Source organism: Cebus imitator, unplaced genomic scaffold (genome assembly GCF_001604975.1).
Source record: "Cebus imitator isolate Cc_AM_T3 unplaced genomic scaffold, Cebus_imitator-1.0 Scaffold129, whole genome shotgun sequence".
Classification (NCBI taxonomy): domain Eukaryota; kingdom Metazoa; phylum Chordata; class Mammalia; order Primates; family Cebidae; genus Cebus; species Cebus imitator.
This window is the reverse complement of record NW_016107444.1, coordinates 5,765,250-5,778,588: the sequence shown is the minus strand read 5'-3', so window position 1 is coordinate 5,778,588 and position 13,339 is coordinate 5,765,250. Positions and strand designations below refer to the sequence as shown.

At 40.8% G+C, this 13,339-nt stretch overlaps 1 protein-coding gene and 1 non-coding gene across 5 annotated transcripts in view; one reads left to right on the top strand and one right to left on the bottom strand.

Annotated features, from left to right (window-relative positions):
• HIGD1A (HIG1 hypoxia inducible domain family member 1A) overlaps positions 1–7,667 on the top strand; it is a 15,223-nt gene extending 7,556 nt beyond the window's left edge. For all 4 annotated transcript variants that reach the window (XM_037742921.1, XM_017540987.2, XM_037742919.1 and 1 more), the window contains exons 3-4: positions 5,819–5,953; positions 6,642–7,667. In XM_037742921.1, coding sequence (XP_037598849.1) covers positions 5,819–5,953; positions 6,642–6,691 — 185 coding nt within the window. In that variant the 3' untranslated portion in view covers positions 6,692–7,667. The remainder of the gene's footprint in view (positions 1–5,818; positions 5,954–6,641) is intronic.
• Positions 3,740–3,846, bottom strand: LOC119473043. The gene has a single exon (XR_005202214.1). It is a non-coding gene; the product is annotated as a U6 spliceosomal RNA (small nuclear RNA).
• Positions 7,668–13,339: the final 5,672 nt, after the last annotated feature.

The window sequence follows — 13,339 nt, the reverse complement described above, 5'->3', positions numbered from 1 at the left end:
AGGCAATTCTCCTGCTTCAGCCTCCTGAGTAGCTGGGATTACAGGCACGCGCCACCATGCCCAGCTAATTTTTTGTATTTTTAGTAGAGACGGGGTTTCACCATGTTGACCAGGTTGGTCTCGATCTCTTGACCTCGTGATCCACCCGCCTCGGCCTCCCAAACCAGGTTGGTCTCAATCTCTTGACCTCGTGATCCACCTGCCTCGGCCTCCCAATGGAAACTTAATGGTATATTTAGATACCTCACTTTCACTATTCCACCTTCTCAGGAAGAGCTTGCCTGTTTACTTTGAAACTAGCTTGTTAGTCGCAGCTACTCAGGAGGTCAAGGCAGGAGGGTCACTTGAGCCCAGGAGTTCAGGGCTGTCGTGTACTGATCATGACCGCAAATACCCACTTCACTCTAGTCTGGGCAACATAGGAAGACGCCGTGTCTAAAAAAAGAAAAGAAAAAGAGATTGGCTTATCCAGTTCAAAACAGGGAACAGTGTCTCATGGAGTTTTACATTTGGATTACATTGAATTTATAAATTTGGGGAGAATGGAAATCTTAGAATGTGGTGCATCTACCAATTTTCATTCAAACCTTTTGTGTCCTTAAATATAATTGTATTGTTTTCTCCAGGTCTAGAAATTTAATTTCTCTAGATATGTTTTTAATGCATTCATGAAAGTAATCTTTTTTTTTTACTGGTTCTAGTTGTGTTTCTTTTTCTTTTTTTTGAGACAGAGTCTTGCTCTCTCATCCAGGCTGGAGTGCAGCGGGCACGATCTTGGCTCATTGTAACCTCTGCCTTCCAAGTTCAAGCAATTCTCCTGCCTCAGCCTCCCGAGTAGCTGGGATTACAGGCACATGCCACCATGCCTGGCTAATTTTTGTATTTTTAGTAGAGATGGGGTTTTGCCATGTTGGCAAGGCTGGCCTAAAATTCCTGACCTCAAGTGATCCACCCGCCTTGGCCTTCCGAAGTGCTGCGATTATAGGCGTGAGCCACCATGCCCAGCCTCTGGTTGTGTTTCATTTGATTCTCCTGGATTTCCTATACACACAGTTAGATGATTTGTAAAGCATTCCTAAATTATGCCGATAGTTTTTTTTTTTAATATGGTTTAAAATTATTTAGGATCTCCAGGCAACAACAGCAATATTTACATATATCCCTGTCTTATTCTTACCTTTAAAGGGATTTTTTTTTTTTTTTTGAGACCGAGGAGTGCAGTGGTACGATCTCGGGTCACTGCAACCTCCACTTCCTGGGTTCAAGTGATTCTCCTGCCTCAGCCTCCCGAGTAGCTGAGACTATAGGTACATGTCACCATGCCCAGCTAAGTTTTGTATTTTTAGTAGAGACAGGGTTTCACCATGTTGGCCAGGATAGTCTCGATCTCTTGACCTCATGATCTACCTGCCTCAGCCTCCCAAAGTGCTGGGAATACAGGCGTGAGCCACCACACCCAGCCGGGACTTTTTTTTTTCTTGTTTTGTCATCTTTGAATACAAATATAAAATAAGGCTGAGCGCTTTGGCTCATGCCTGTAATCCCAGTGTTTTGGGAGGCTGGGGCAGGAGGATCACTTGAGCCTAGGAGTTCAAGACCAGCCTGGGCAAAATAGTGAGACCCTGTCTCTACGAAAAAAAAATTTAAAAATCAGCCAAGCATGCTGCCACATGCCTGTAGTCCCAGCTACTTGGGAGGCTGAGATGAGAGGCTGCTTGAGCCTGGGCGGTCAAAGCCGTGGTGAGCCATGGTCACGCCACTGCAGCCCAGGTGACAGAGCGAGACCCTGTCTCTAAATAAATAAAAGATAAAAATTAACAATGGAATGTTTCTAGTGTTTTAACACTAAGTACAAATTTGCATTTACTTTGGTTTCTGGATTATATTCTAATTCAGTTCTTTTACTGTTTAGATGATCAAATGATTTCATCTTTCATGAGTCTTAAGAGATTTTTTTTCCTTATTCTTGTATGTTCTTCCAATGAATTAAAAATTTTTTTATTTTTTTTATAGACACAGGTCTCACTCTGTTGCCCAGGCTGGTCTCAAACCCCTGGCGTCACGCAGTCCTGCCTCAGCCTCCCAAAGTGCTAAGATTACAGAAATGAGTCATTGCTCCTGGCCAAGATTTTCTTTCGTAAAAGCAATAGTTAATTCCCAAAGTAAAAACCTGATGATCATGGTTGATAATATTATTCTAATACAGTTTTAAAGTTGATGAGCTAGTATTTGGTTTAGGAATTTAATATCCTAAAATTTATAATTTGTATTTCTTTGTAATTTTTCTCTCTCTCTCTTTTTTTTCTGAGACAGAGTCTCACTCTGTCGCTCAGGCTGGAATGCAGTGGCATGATCTCAACTCACTGCAGCCTCTCCCTCCAGAGTTCAAGTGATTCTCCTGCGTCAGCCGTTTGAATAGTTGAGACTATAGGTACCCCTCAGAATGCCTGGCTAATTTTTGTATTTTTAGTAGAGACCAGTTTTCACCACTTTGGCCAGGCTGGTCTCGAATTCCTGGCCTCAAGTAATCCACGTGCCTCGGGCTCCCAAAGGGCTGGGATTACAGGTGTGAGTCACCGAGACCAGCTTCTCATGTTATCTTAATTTTGTTTTGGTATCAGGGATTTGTTTTCTTGGGAAATGTATTGGAAAAAAATGTATCGTTATGTTTTTTAATGCCCTGGAATACTTTAAATAACATGAATTGAGAATGCCCTTATAATTCTTATTGGACCTTATTAATAAAACTGTTTAGGTCTTTATCTTTTTGGGGATAAAGCATGTATTGCCCATTTAATTATTTCTGTGGTTATTGGTATAGAAAGGTTTTCCACCACTTCTTGAATCAAATTTAGTAATTTGTATTTTCCTCAGAAATCATTCATTTCACCTAGATTTTAAAATTTAATTGGCAAATTTAATCATCTCTTATTTTTAAAAATCTCTTTACCACTTGTGATTATATCCACTTTCTCATTCCTAATGTTATATATTTATTTGCTCTTTGATCAGACTTCCTAGAGGTTTGAGAATTTCCTTTAAGAACCAGTAGTTTAGCCGGGCACGGTGGCTCAAGCCTGTAATCCCAGCACTTTGGGAGGCTGAGGCGAGTGGATCACGAGGTCAAGAGATCGAGACCATCCTAGTCAACATGGTGAAACCCTGTCTCTACTGAAAATACAAAAAATTAGCTGGGCTTGGTGGCGCGTGCCTGTAATCCCAGCAACTCAGGAGGCTGAGGCAGGAGAATTGCCTGAACCCAGGAGGCGGAGGTTGCGGTGAGCCGAGATTGCGCCATCGCACTCCAGCCTGGGTAACGAGCGAAACTCCGTCTCAAAAAAAAAAAAGAACCAGTAGTTTGTGTTTTTCTATGCTTATGTAATGTTTGATAATTTTCTAATCTCTCAGTTACTACTTTAACCTCCAAATCCAGTTATTAGTACTCAGCTTCTCAGGGGTTAGAGGGTGGTTTTATGTTTTGATTGCTAAGTTTTGGATTTATGGTGGTAGTCCAGGAATAAGGCCTTTTTGGAAGTTGGAATTTTCTTCATGGCCTAATAAATGATTGGTTTTGTCAGAGCTTCATAGACGTTTGAATATGGGATCTCTGTTGTAACTTAAAATATTAAATTTTATTTATTTTTAAAATTTAAGTAAGGTTATTTAATGGTGCTGTTCAGTTCTGTAGCTTTAGTTTGGGGCTTCTTATTTATTCTGTTGTTTTTTTTTTTTTTTTTTTTTNAATATGGAACGCTTCACGAATTTGCGTGTCATCCTTGCGCAGGGGCCATGCTAATCTTCTCTGTATCGTTCCAATTTTAGTATATGTGCTGCCAAAGCGAGCACTATTCTGTTGTTTTTTTGGGGAAAAGAGATTTTCCCATTTTGTTATCTTCTAATAGAGCTGGTCTTATGTTGCTAACAATTTTTGCTTCATTTATTTTACTGCTATATTAGATTATTTTAAAATTTTATTACTTTTAAATTTTATTTTATATATATATTTATAAATATATATATATATATAAATATATATATATATACACACACACACACACTTTTTGAGATAGAGTCTCAGTCTGTCGCCCAGGCTGGAGTGCAGTGGGGTGATCTCGGCTCACTGCAACCTCCGCCTCCCGTGTTCAAGCATTCTTCTGCCTCAGCTTCCCAAGCAGCTGGGATTATAGGTGCATGCCACCACGGCTGGCCAATTTTTTGTATTTTTAGTAGAGACAGAGTTTCACCACGTTGGCCAGACTGCTCTCAACTCCTGACCTCATGTGATCCATCCACCTCAGCTTCCCAAAGTGCTGGGATTACAGGTCTGAGCCACCACTCCTGGTCCTACTTTCCCCCCCACCCCTTATGATTTATTTATTTATTTTGAGACAGAGTTTCGCTCTTGTTGCCCAGGCTGGGGTGCAGTGGTGCAATCTTGGATCAATGCAACCTCTGCCTCCCAGGTTCAAGCGATTCTTCTGCCTTAGCCTTCTGTGTAGCTGGGATTACAGGCGTGTGCCACCCTGCTTGGCTAATTTTTTAATATTTTTAGTAGAGATGGGGTTTCTCCATGTTGGTCAGGCTGGTCTAAACTCCCAACCTCAGGTGATCCACCCATCTCAGCCTCCCAAAGTACTGGGATTACAGGCATGAGCCACCATGCCCTCCCTCTTCTTATGATTTGGAAATTCTGCAGCTATTCTTGTACTGCTTGCTGGTGGTTGGTTTTCTTTACATCGTTAAAGCAGGATGTGTTTTTTTCATCTGTGTCAAGTATTGAAATGAATATAAATTTATCCCCTAAGATAAGACCATTAGCACACGTTTTGTTGTAATAATTATAGCCTAATTTCAGATTCTTAATTTTTCTGTATTATACCAGTCATTTTCAAGGAACCAGTACAGATTTTCTTGGCTTTATTGCTCTCTGTTGTATCTTAACTGTTGTGTCTTAATTTCTTGAACTGTCTGTTTGACTGACTTTTTATTTGACTGGATGTTTTCCTCTAGGTGTTTGTATTAGTGCGTGGGTGGCAGCTCGGGAAACAGAGAGCCCTCCTGTAGTAGTCCCAGTTATTAGGGAGGCTGAAGCAAGAGGATCGCCTGAGCCGAGGAGTTCAAGGCTGCAGTGAGCTGTGATTGTGTGGCTGCACTCCAGTCTGGGCAACAGAGCAAGACCCCGTCTCTTAAGAAATAAAATAATAAATCTTAAAAAGAAAACATGCAAGGTCATGTTCTTAATGCATTTGTCCTCAAAATGAATGAGAGTATGACTCTGTATAGAATTCTAGGGTCATAATCCTTTTAACTGAAACTAATATTGCTCTGTTCTTTTCCTTTACTTACATTCTTCCCAGTACAGTATCTCAGAGTTTGAAGTATTCAGGCAATGTTTCTCGGTGGTAGTAATGTGTAGGATTGTCTCTGCTATATTAACTGATTAACCTTCAGGGAGGGAAGTAGGACAGAGAGGAAATGGAATCCATGTATTTGCTAACTCGGGACCTTTGGCATACTTTGGTTCTGATAATCGTCATCTAGGGTCCTGTTAATTCCCTAGCACTCTTTTAAAGTAGTTTAGCTACTGGCCCCACAAACCCACATTTTTAAAGATAATCCCGGCTTTCTGGATCTGTCGTTGTTTGCTTAAATATTTTTGGTTCTGATGGGGGAAAACATGAAAAACTCAATTTGTGTGTTAGCTAATGATCTGATAAAGAATCCTCATAAAAACAACAGAATGTACATTGATTGATGGTAAAATCATCTTGGTCCCCTCTCCTCATGCATCTGACATACATGTTATTTTGTTTTACAGGAATGGCAGGTTTTGCAGCAATTGTTGCATATGGGTTATACAAATTGAAGAGCAGGGGAAATACTAAAATGTCTGTTCATCTGATCCACGTGCGTGTGGCAGCCCAGGGCTTTGTTGTAGGAGCAATGACTATTGGTAGGTTCCTACAGGAAATTTTCACATTTTTGTTCCCCATCGAGGTATTTCTTTACAAACGAGACAAGTAAATATTTTTAGCTGACCTTTTAGCCGTTTGAGAATATCACTTATATTCGGTAAAAAATGAATTAATGAAAAGAATTCAAATAGTGACATAGTAGTTTTTCTATGTTATTTTCTACTACAATCTTAAAGAAAAAATAATCCTGTCAGTCACTGAGTTTATAATTTTATTGACGAGTCTAAAGGGGTTGGTAGTAACGTGTTATCTGGGAGAGACATAAGTTGCTATTTTATAGTGTTTTTAAAGAAAAGATTCTTAAAGTGTAGGTATTATATGCTTCTATTGGCTTTATAATTCATTGACTTTATTTGGTATGGTGTAGCAAGAGTGACTCCTTTCAAAGTCACCAGGTAAATATTGATTGCTCTTAAAAGGAAATATTGCAACATGTGAAATAGTCATACCAGCCCTTTGCTACTTGGGAAACTACTCTATGTAAAAAGAGTTTTAGAAGTTAAGTTGTTTAAAAAGGCAAGAGTATAAGCTTCCTGGGGTCTTATTCCCCTTGTAAATATTCCATGCTAAGCAGTTGTGCTACTTTCAGCTATTTTATGAACTGGTTTTTATTTTTCAGTATTTAAGAAAATATTGAAATGCTTAACTAGCATTCTTTTTCTTTAGGTATGGGCTATTCCATGTATCGGGAATACTGGGCAAAACCTAAGCCTTAGAAGAAGAGATGCTGTCTTGGTCTCGTTGGAGGAGCTTACTTTAGTTAGACATCTCTTTGTTGAAGTTACATATTGTTGAAAATAAACTAATTTGTATGGGTTTAGATGGTAAAATGGCATTTTGAATATTGGCTTTCTTTCTTGCAGGCTTGATTTGCCTGGTGTGACCACATTACTAGTGGCTAGTTTACTAACTAGGTCATTCAAGGAAGTCAAGTTAACTTGAAAGAAACATGTCACCTAAATGCACTTGATGATGTTGAAATGTCCACCTTCTTAAATTGTTCAGCTGAACTTAGTTCTAAAGAAGATAACAGGCCAACCCTGAAGTACTCCCTGTTTGCTGCAGAATCTCAGATGCTTTGGATGTTATATGAGAGTCCTATTTGCCCCAGTCAATTTAACTTTTTTCTGCCTGTTTTGTGGACAGGCTGGCCCTTTTAGAACTCTGTCCAAAAAGTTCATGGAATATAACTTGTAAAGCTTCCCACAACTAACAATATGTGTATGTGCATGTGTTTAAACCAAATGTAGAAAGTTTACAGTAGAGCTGCATGATAGTAGTATTTATTAAAGAATCTCAGTTGTAAACATGAGAATAATTTATGGATTCTAGTTTAGTTCTTGTGTAACTGCGAATTATATTTTTGCTGCTGTTATATTAGAATAAATTTTAAATATCATCTTGAAATAGAAATATGTATTTTTAGCACTCACAGCAAAGGTAAATGAACACTTTTTAAATGTGTGCATTGCATATTTTTTCCATAATAATTGTAAACATTAAACTCAACAAATGACCTATAATGGATTTGATTAATGACTTAAGAGCAGGCTGGTTTGGCCAGACAGTATACCCAAACTTTTATATAGTACAGAATGCTATTACACTTGTGAAGTTCTCTTGTCTAAACTGAATTTACATTCCGTCATGATAACATGGCATATGTGTTGTTATTAAAGTAAGCGACCCATGCCAAATGTCTTGTCTTTATTTCATGAAGGAGGAGCTTCCTGTGGAGGAACAAACTGGAGAACAGGTTTCAGGAAATTCTCTTTTTGGTTGTTGTTGTTCCCTACTTTAATCATCTTCTGCTTTCTGTTCCGATGATTTGAAAAATATTATACTATATGGTGTGTTTTGTTTTCTTTGTTTTGTGGGTAATTTTTGTTCTAGTGATTATCCGTATAATTTTTTTTTTTTTGAGATGGAGTTTTGCTTTGCTGTCCAGGCTGGAGTGCAGTGGCATGATCTAAGCTCACTGAAACCTCCGCACCCCACCCCGGGTCCAAGCGATTCTCCCGCCTTAGCCTTCTGAGTAGCTGTGACTACAGGCATGGCGCTAACATGCCTGGCTAATTTTTGTATTTTTGGTAGAGACAAGATTTCAACAGGCTGGCCAAGCTGGTCTTGAACTCCTGACCTCAGGTGATCCACCTGCCTTGGCCTCCCAAAGTGTTAGGATTACGGGCGTGAGCCACCACGCCTGGCTGATTATCCATATAATTATAGCACTCTTTATTTTCAGTCACTAACAATTCCTTATGAGCAGTATTTAAATCTAGCATATTTCTTCTTTCCCTCCTCCTCTACTAACCAATTCTAGTCAATAACGTTATTGGACTTTACTCTTGTACTTTTTTTTTTGAGACAGAGTCTCGCTTTGTTGCTCAGGCAGGATTACAGTGGCATGATCTCAGCTCACGGCAACGTCCACCTCCTCCATTCAAGTTATTCTCATGCCTTAGTCTCCTGAGTAGCTACAGTTACAGGCATGCGCCCCCATGCTGGGCTAATTTTTGTATTTTTTGTAAAGGCGAGGTTTCACCATGTTGGCCAGGATGGTCTCAAACTCCTGGCTTCAAGCGATCTGTCTGCCTCAGCCTCCCAGAGTGTGGAAATAAAGGCGTGATCCACCACGCCTGACCTACTTGTATACTGTTAAATGTCATTATACTTCTCTGACTTGCCAGCTTAGCTTTAACTGATTTGCTCTGTTGCCGTCTACCACGCTGTCAGTGAACTTCCACCTTCTTTTCCCTTCTTCTCAATTTTGTATCATTTCTACATTGTGAGAACATGTAATATGTACGTTCTGTTCCGTCATCCTCCATGTTTTAGTTTCACAGTTTAAATATGTTTGAAATTCAAACATTCCCAGTAATCTCTCGGTCAGCTGAAATTAATGATTTAATAAGTTCCTCAAGAAAGACTCATGGAATAATTTTCCGAAATTTTTGCCCTGTCAAATATGTTTGTCGGTAGCCTTTACACAGTAAACAAAATTTAGCTAGATATACAATTCTCAGTTTATGTTTTTCTTTGGAATATTGAAGTGTTGCTATAGAGCAGCTTAAAGTCGTGACATTTTTCTTATATAAGTGATTTGATTTTTTGCTTGGCTGCTCAAATTCTTCCTTTATCAAGTCCAATAACTAACAGGTCTTTGTATTGACCTTTCACTACATTTTCAGAAAACTTTCATTCTAATAGATGAGTACTCTACTGGTTTTAAATAACAAATTTGAGAGTCATTGATCTAGACAAATGGCAGAAGATGGGGAGAAATACAGGTGAAGGGTTGAGATAGTAACGAGTGTTCATGAGATACGTGTGAGATTGCTCGCCTGAAGAGATGGGTGTGTTAGGTGGTTCAAGTGGATGAGATGCTAGTTTTTATTGAATGAGGCCTGGGTTCATGGTTCTGCCACTCCTAACCAAGCACCCATGGTTTTCTTATCTGTACAATGGGGACAGCATCAGTGGCCTAGGGTTGTCGGGATTAAATAAAATACTGTAAAGGGCTTACTTAGCATAGCACCCAATTCATTAGTAAGCTCAGTAGATGGTTGCTGTTTCCATTGTTACTGTGGTAACGATGGGAATGCAGCAGCACAGGAGACACATGCGCCTTGCCTTCAGAGTTTATAGTCTTAGCAGGGAAGGCTGGTATTGTAGAAGTGATTACCATTGCAGGGGCCAAGGGACATCTTTCCCTCCGCCCTCTGAAGGACAAAAGGCAGATTAGTAAGACCTGAAATTATTTTAATGTGTGTATCATGGGGGAATGGCAGAATGATTACTCAGTAAGCCAAGAGGATACATGTTTATACACCCTTCTTCGCAGCGGAATTGGAGGTGGAGGAAATGTGGCAATCTGAGGGATAATGAGTTATTTTTAGGGACCTAGAGAACAGGATAGCCTAAGACAAAGTCTGGCCCACAGAGCAGGTAACGGTTTGTGACAAGTCTGTCCAGGTATGTTGACAGATTTTTGTCTCTTCCTGCAGTGAGTTAAATTAATGGGAACTCCATGCCGGGTGCGGTGGCTCACACCTGTAATCCCAGTCCTTCGGGAGGCCGAGGCAGGTGGATCACTGGAGGTCAGGAGTTTGAGACCAGCCTGGCCAACATGGCAAAACCCCCTCTCTACTAAATAAAATACAAAAATTACCTGGGTGTGGTGGCATGCACCTATAGTGTCAGCTACTCAGGAGGCTGACGTGGGAGAATCACTTGAACCCAGGAAATTGCGCCACTGCACTCCAGGTTGGGCAACAGAGTGAGACTCTGTCTTTAAAAAAAAAAACAAAAAAAAAACCCAAACCCTCGGGGAAAGGACCGGGGTAATTTTTTTCCCTTTTGGCAGGTCTAGACTTTAAGCAGATAAGGGAGCTTCAAAGAACAGCTTCTTGGTGGGGAGGGAGTAGGAGGTCAGAGACCTTGAGGCTGCATCCTCCGTCCAGCATGTCAAAACATATTTTGGGGTATTCTTTTCTGAGTCCCAACACAATAAAGTGTGATGAATATTAGGTATAGGATGCAACAGGAACATCCGGCTGGGGACCTGACCCGGGGCTGGGCTTGGAGAAAGTCTCCCTGAGGAATCAGTGTTCTGCTTTAAGGAGATAGTATGTTGATTTTTCACTGAGAGTTACAGTCCATGGCTTAATGTTGGAGGTTATTGGAGTGTTGACGTGTGTGATCGCTACCATGCCTCTCCAGTTGTCTGAGGGCATGATGGCCTTTCTCATCCAAAGCACCTGGCACACAAAAGTGTTCAGTGTTTGTTAAATTAACTACGAGTAGAATAAGAAGGTTCAGGATCCTACTGTCCCTAGAAGGTGCTATTTCTAGTTGATGAACAACAGTGACATCTGGTGGTAAGAGTTGGAATTTGACTCCATACTTAAAATCCCCCTAAATAAACTCAACTTCGGAATCTCAGACAGATTTTTGGAGTGGAAGGGGTATTGGTCATCTAGGCCATGCTTCTTGCCTCACAGATGAGAAACTGCTGCTCAGTTTCAGGGACCTGCAGTTTAGGCTGTCTCCCCATGTAAATCTATAGTTCATCACATCATAACTACCAGACCAGAGCAACACTGAATGAACATCAAGTATTTTAAAGTTCTCGTGTCATAGTGGAACTTCAGATGTGATTTATACACTTGGTTCCATTTGCAAGCTGTTTGAATAGAATAGGGACATTTGGGAGAGGCAGCTGAGACAGGCACCCTGCCTGGTTTGCAACTTTATCAGTGAATGATTTATCTGACATGAGTTCATGGAAGAGCCAGCACTGCTCATGAATCTAGTTTCCTTCTTAGAGAAAAAGAGAGCCTACTTTCGCCTTAGTCATTGTATGAAGCAAAAGAAAGAGTTTGTTTTAGCAAGACGAAAGTTAGAGGTCCCCTAAATTCAGTCGTAATGAGTAAGTCGAGGGTGGAGGCCAGTGTCCAGTTGGTCCCCTCAGAGGAAGCTAGGAACAGGTCCTTGCTGCAGTATTTTGAGCTTCTTATAACGTTGGTGTTAGGTCTTTTCCTATCCTGAATGTAATTCTGAAGTGTTAGAGACTGAATAAAACTTTGCCGTCACACCTTTGAGTTATGGTCCTTACCTAGTCTCAACTTGTCTACAACCATAGCTATTGTCTGCCCCATGGCGCCCCTTCCTACCTCACTCATTTCTGTCAATGATAACCCCATCTCCTACTGACCCCCTGAGCTCAAACCCCCTGGGCTCAAGCGATCTTCCCACCACAGCACCCCAAGTAGTTGGACTACAGGCGTGGGCCAGCACGTCCAGCTGATACTTGTGTTTTTTGTAGAGACTGGATTTCACCATGTTGGGCAGGGTGGTCTCCACCTCCTGAGCTCAAGCGATCCTCCTGCCTCAGTCTCCCAAAGTGCTGGGATTACAGGTGTGAGCCACTGCGCCTGGCCTATGTATGTATTTTTTAATTGAGACTGGATCTTTCCCTGTCACCCAGGCTGGAGTGCAGGGGCATGATCATACCTCACTGCAGCTCTGTCTCTGGGCTCAAGCAATCCCCCTGCCTCAGCCTCCCGAGTAGCTGGAACTGCAGGTGCACACCACCACACCTGGCTGATTGCTTCAGCCTTTATAGAAAGGACGCTGAGGAGATTCCCACACACAAATGGTCTTTACTGTGGAAGTGGTAAATTAAATACTAGTAAGTGCACAGGAATTGGGGACCTAGTTAATGAGAGAAATGAATAATTACCAGGATCAGGTTACTTTCATCCAAATGTTTTGAAGGACCATGATGTGAGCCAAGAATGGAATTGAGAAATTTGAGGGTAAAATAAAAATCCATGAGCAACCTCATGCTGAAGGCTTGGTGGAGAGCCAGGCTAGACCTCATCTGTCAGAGAGGCCCCTGGGAACTGAGGATTGACGAATCTGGCAGAACATTGTTTTCTAATAAAGTCAATATATGATGAATGAGACCACATCTATACAAACACATCTTAGACAAAATAGTTCCATGGATCAAGTAAGATTGACTGTAGCCAAAATGGTGTTTAACTAAAATGTGCGCTACCAAAGCCCGAATCCATGGCAGGTGGTAGAGGCAGAACTTCCAGCAAGAAGGGGCTTGAACCTGGAGAAAATGAACAATTTTTATCTATATAGGGCTCCTGATTGTGAAGTAGAATAATTTAAAAAGGCTTAACCCTGGGCCAAAAACATCTCTAGGCAGTTTGTTTCTGTTTGTTCTGAATCCATGCTCACAATATCTTTCTGATGACTCTTTTAGCTGGGAAGGGAGAGTCTCTGAACATGGGTCACAACCCACAGATATAAACGAGTGGCTTAGTGTTCCTGGTTTATATGTCAGTTATGTGTGACTGGTGTAAGTCTAGCCCCAAGAGATACTCATGATTAAACGACCAAATTGGATTTGGGGCCTGCAAAGCTGAGGTCTAGAATGGGAGCGGTGAAATGGAGAAAGTCAGATGAGGCCTTTGTTTTAAGGTGTGGCAAAACTTGCTTCCATTAACAGGCTAAACAGCGAAATCTGTAGTAATATGTACGACTACTAAAATAATAAATATAACCAAAGAATATTTCACATTTTACAAAGCACTTTCGTGACCTATTTTATCATGATCATAAAGGTACTATTATTATTTTAGGAAGAAAGTTGAGGTTTGTGACTTGACTAATGTCAGAGTCAAAACTCAGGTATTCCCACTTCTGACTTTGTTCAATTCATTTCTGTTTCTCATAGTAAGAGTAGGACCGCTGCTTATGTTCTGTTTACTCATTTGTGGGAGAGGGAATTTCAGCGAGGGGAATCTACTTGGCGGCTATTATGATTAAGAGGAATAAGCATGGGC